Source organism: Myotis brandtii, unplaced genomic scaffold, assembly GCF_000412655.1.
Source record: "Myotis brandtii unplaced genomic scaffold, ASM41265v1 scaffold233, whole genome shotgun sequence".
Taxonomy (NCBI): Eukaryota; Metazoa; Chordata; class Mammalia; order Chiroptera; family Vespertilionidae; genus Myotis; species Myotis brandtii.
Window position 1 is genome coordinate 536916 of NW_005358773.1, and position 2813 is coordinate 539728.

Genomic DNA, 2813 nt, shown 5'->3' on the forward strand with positions numbered 1-2813 from the left:
ACGCCGGCGTCCGCGGGTCGCGGCCAATCAGTGCCTGTCTCGCGCCCCCCACCCCACTTCCCGACCAATCAGAGCTCGATTCCCAGTCCTGCCCGCCTCACGGCCAATTAGCGCTCGCGTCCAAACCGTGCCCACTCCCCGCGGGCGAGAATCAAGGAAGCCGCTGCAGCTAAAAAGCGACGTTAGCGCGTCGGTTCTTTCCGGGGACCAGGCCAGCGCTCCAGAGGCGGCCGCTGGGCAGCGGTTCACCCGAGGCCGAGCTCCGCGACTTCGGCGGAGCACAAAGCCGAACGGGCGGTCGCGGACGGGATTGCGCGCAGAGACAGTTCGTCCTCTCGGGGTAGCCGTAGGCGTCAGGGGACCCGTCCCGGCCGAATCCACGTGACTCTAGGGGCGCCTAGCTGGAGCCATGGCGGTTTCCAGGCCGCTGTCCCGCTTCTGGGAGTGGGGTAAGAATATCGTGTGCGTGGGCCGGAACTATGCGGACCACGCCAAGGAGATGGGGAGCGCGGTGCTTAGCGAGCCCGTGCTCTTCCTGAAGCCGTCCACCGCCTATGCCCCCGAGGGCTCGCCCATCCTCATGCCCGCCTACAGCCGCAATCTGCACCACGAGCTCGAGCTGGGCGTGGTGATGGGCAAGCGAGGCCGCGCCGTCCCGGAGGCCGAGGCCATGGACTACGTGGCCGGCTATGCCCTGTGCCTGGACATGACCGCCAGGGACGTGCAGGATGAATGCAAGAAGAAGGGGCTACCCTGGACCCTGGCCAAGAGCTTCACCACCTCCTGCCCCGTCAGCGCGTTCGTGCCCAAAGAGAAGGTCCCTGACCCTCACAACCTGAAGCTCTGGCTCAAGGTCAATGGAGAACTACGGCAGGAGGGTGAGACGTCTTCCATGATCTTTACCATCCCCTACATCATCAGCTACGTTTCTAAGATAATGGCCTTGGAAGAAGGAGATATTATCTTGACCGGGACGCCGAAGGGAGTTGGCCCTGTTAAAGTAAACGATGAGATCCAAGCGGGCATACACGGGGTCGTCAGTATGAGATTTAAGGTGGAAAAGCCAGACTATTGAGTCTATACAAAGCATCCTAATTTCTTAAGTTTCAGAAGAGAAGGGAGTTGGACTGAAGCAAGCAAAGGTTATTAAAGGTGACAGTCCTTTAAAAAGAAATCAAATTTTAAAGATGATTTGATTGGGTTGCTGTGTCTCAACTCAGGAAAGATAGGAACTCCGAGAAAAACATGCTCTAGAACAGCCGATCAGAAATGTAAAGGAGAAAGGAATGCCTGTCTGTCTCCTAGGAAACAAACAGAAGAAAGTATTTGTGATGTCTCCCATGAGGCATGAAATGTTCAGAAGGCTTTCCTAAAACTGGACTGGAAAAGACTTTTCAGTGAGTCATTCTGGGATCAGTAGTTCAATAATTAAAATCTGCAAAGGGAGTTGAAAAGCATGTTTCAAATGAATGTTTCCCACATTTCCTTGATCATGGTAATCATCTGAAGGTATTTGTAAAAAAAATATTTCCAAATTACTGGCCCATACTGGGCCCACTGTATTAACAGAATTAATCTCCAGCACTCCATGTGATTCTTATGAAATGTGGAAAAACACTACTCCACATATTTTAATTTAAAATTTTATTTAATAAGTTAATGAATGACAACCTCACTCGTTTGTACCCTGGCTCATAGATTCTGAGTTTAAGAGAGAATTTTGAGTCTGGCTGATGTAGCTCAGTGATTATCGCCCAGATTGCCCACTGGATCTCCAGTAGGGAGCGTGCAGAAGGCAACTTATCAATGTTTCTATCCCTCTCCCTCTCTAAAATAAATAAAAATATATTTTTTAAAAGATAATTTTGAAACTACTGTTTTTAAATAAATATGTGGGGTTTTGTGTGGACTAAAAATCTTTCCCTTAATAGTGGCTAGGAGGGATGCTTTCTTATAAAGGACTTCAGACCTTGGTCACACTGACCTTTGGCCTGGTGAGCACTGTGCTTTATTAACAGAGTTCATCAGCATCTCTTCCTCCTGACCAGAAATAAGCAGGCTTCAGGGAAGTTAAGTGGCCTAGGTGCTACTTTTGCTTTAACCTGCACACTTCTTCAAAAAAAGGGTAGGCAAGATGCACAGCATAGCTATCAAACTGCTGGTGGAGGCATTTTAGGCTCAGGCAGAGCCTCCTACTATAGTGTAAACGGAAGATACCTGCTGGCCCTTGAAAGCTTTGCACACCTAATTTAATAATAGTTAACATTGTGCCTTAGTATTGCTAGGTACTGTGTGCCAAGAGCTGTCTGTGTTTTATTTAACCCTCAACAAAGCTATGATGTCGGTATTACTACCGTCCCTATTATACAGATGAAAATATAGATTTAGAGGTTAAGCTAGCCTGGTTCTACAGTCACTCAGCTGAGTGACAGGCCCAGATGTAACCCAGATATCCCAAGACCAGAACCTGAACGAATGCAGGATACATCTTTTAAATAGATATATAAAAAGATTCAAATGTTTAGGTATTATGCAACCCCCACGTTTAAATTATAATTTACTATGAGGAAGTCCCTTAAGTGGATTTATTAAATATCATGCTATCTTTTTATCAAGTTTCTTTTTTAATTGTTTAAGCAATACATGTTTATTACAAAAGAGCTAGAAAATATGGATAAGAAAAAAAACCCAAACACTCAAAATTTCATCTGCTCAGAGACAGCCAAAGTTAAGTATTTGGTGTACAGTTTTCTAAATCTAGATGTAATTGTAATGTTTATTATTTGTTCATACCACACAATTTTATAACCTAG

At 46.6% G+C, this 2813-nt stretch overlaps 1 protein-coding gene across 1 annotated transcript; it reads left to right on the forward strand.

The window, feature by feature from the left end:
• The first annotated feature begins 28 nt into the window (after window positions 1-28).
• On the forward strand, window positions 29-1515 carry FAHD1 (fumarylacetoacetate hydrolase domain containing 1). Its single transcript, XM_005866563.2, has one exon. The coding sequence runs from the start codon at window positions 410-412 to the stop codon at window positions 1073-1075; it is 666 nt and encodes a 221-aa protein (XP_005866625.1). The 5' UTR covers window positions 29-409; the 3' UTR covers window positions 1076-1515.
• The last annotated feature ends 1298 nt before the right edge of the window (window positions 1516-2813 follow it).

What these genes read in the sequence shown, in the direction of transcription:
- FAHD1 (XM_005866563.2), top strand. Translation starts at nt 410, where the DNA reads ATGGCGGTTTCCAGGCCGCTGTCCCGCTTCTGGGAGTGGGGTAAGAAT.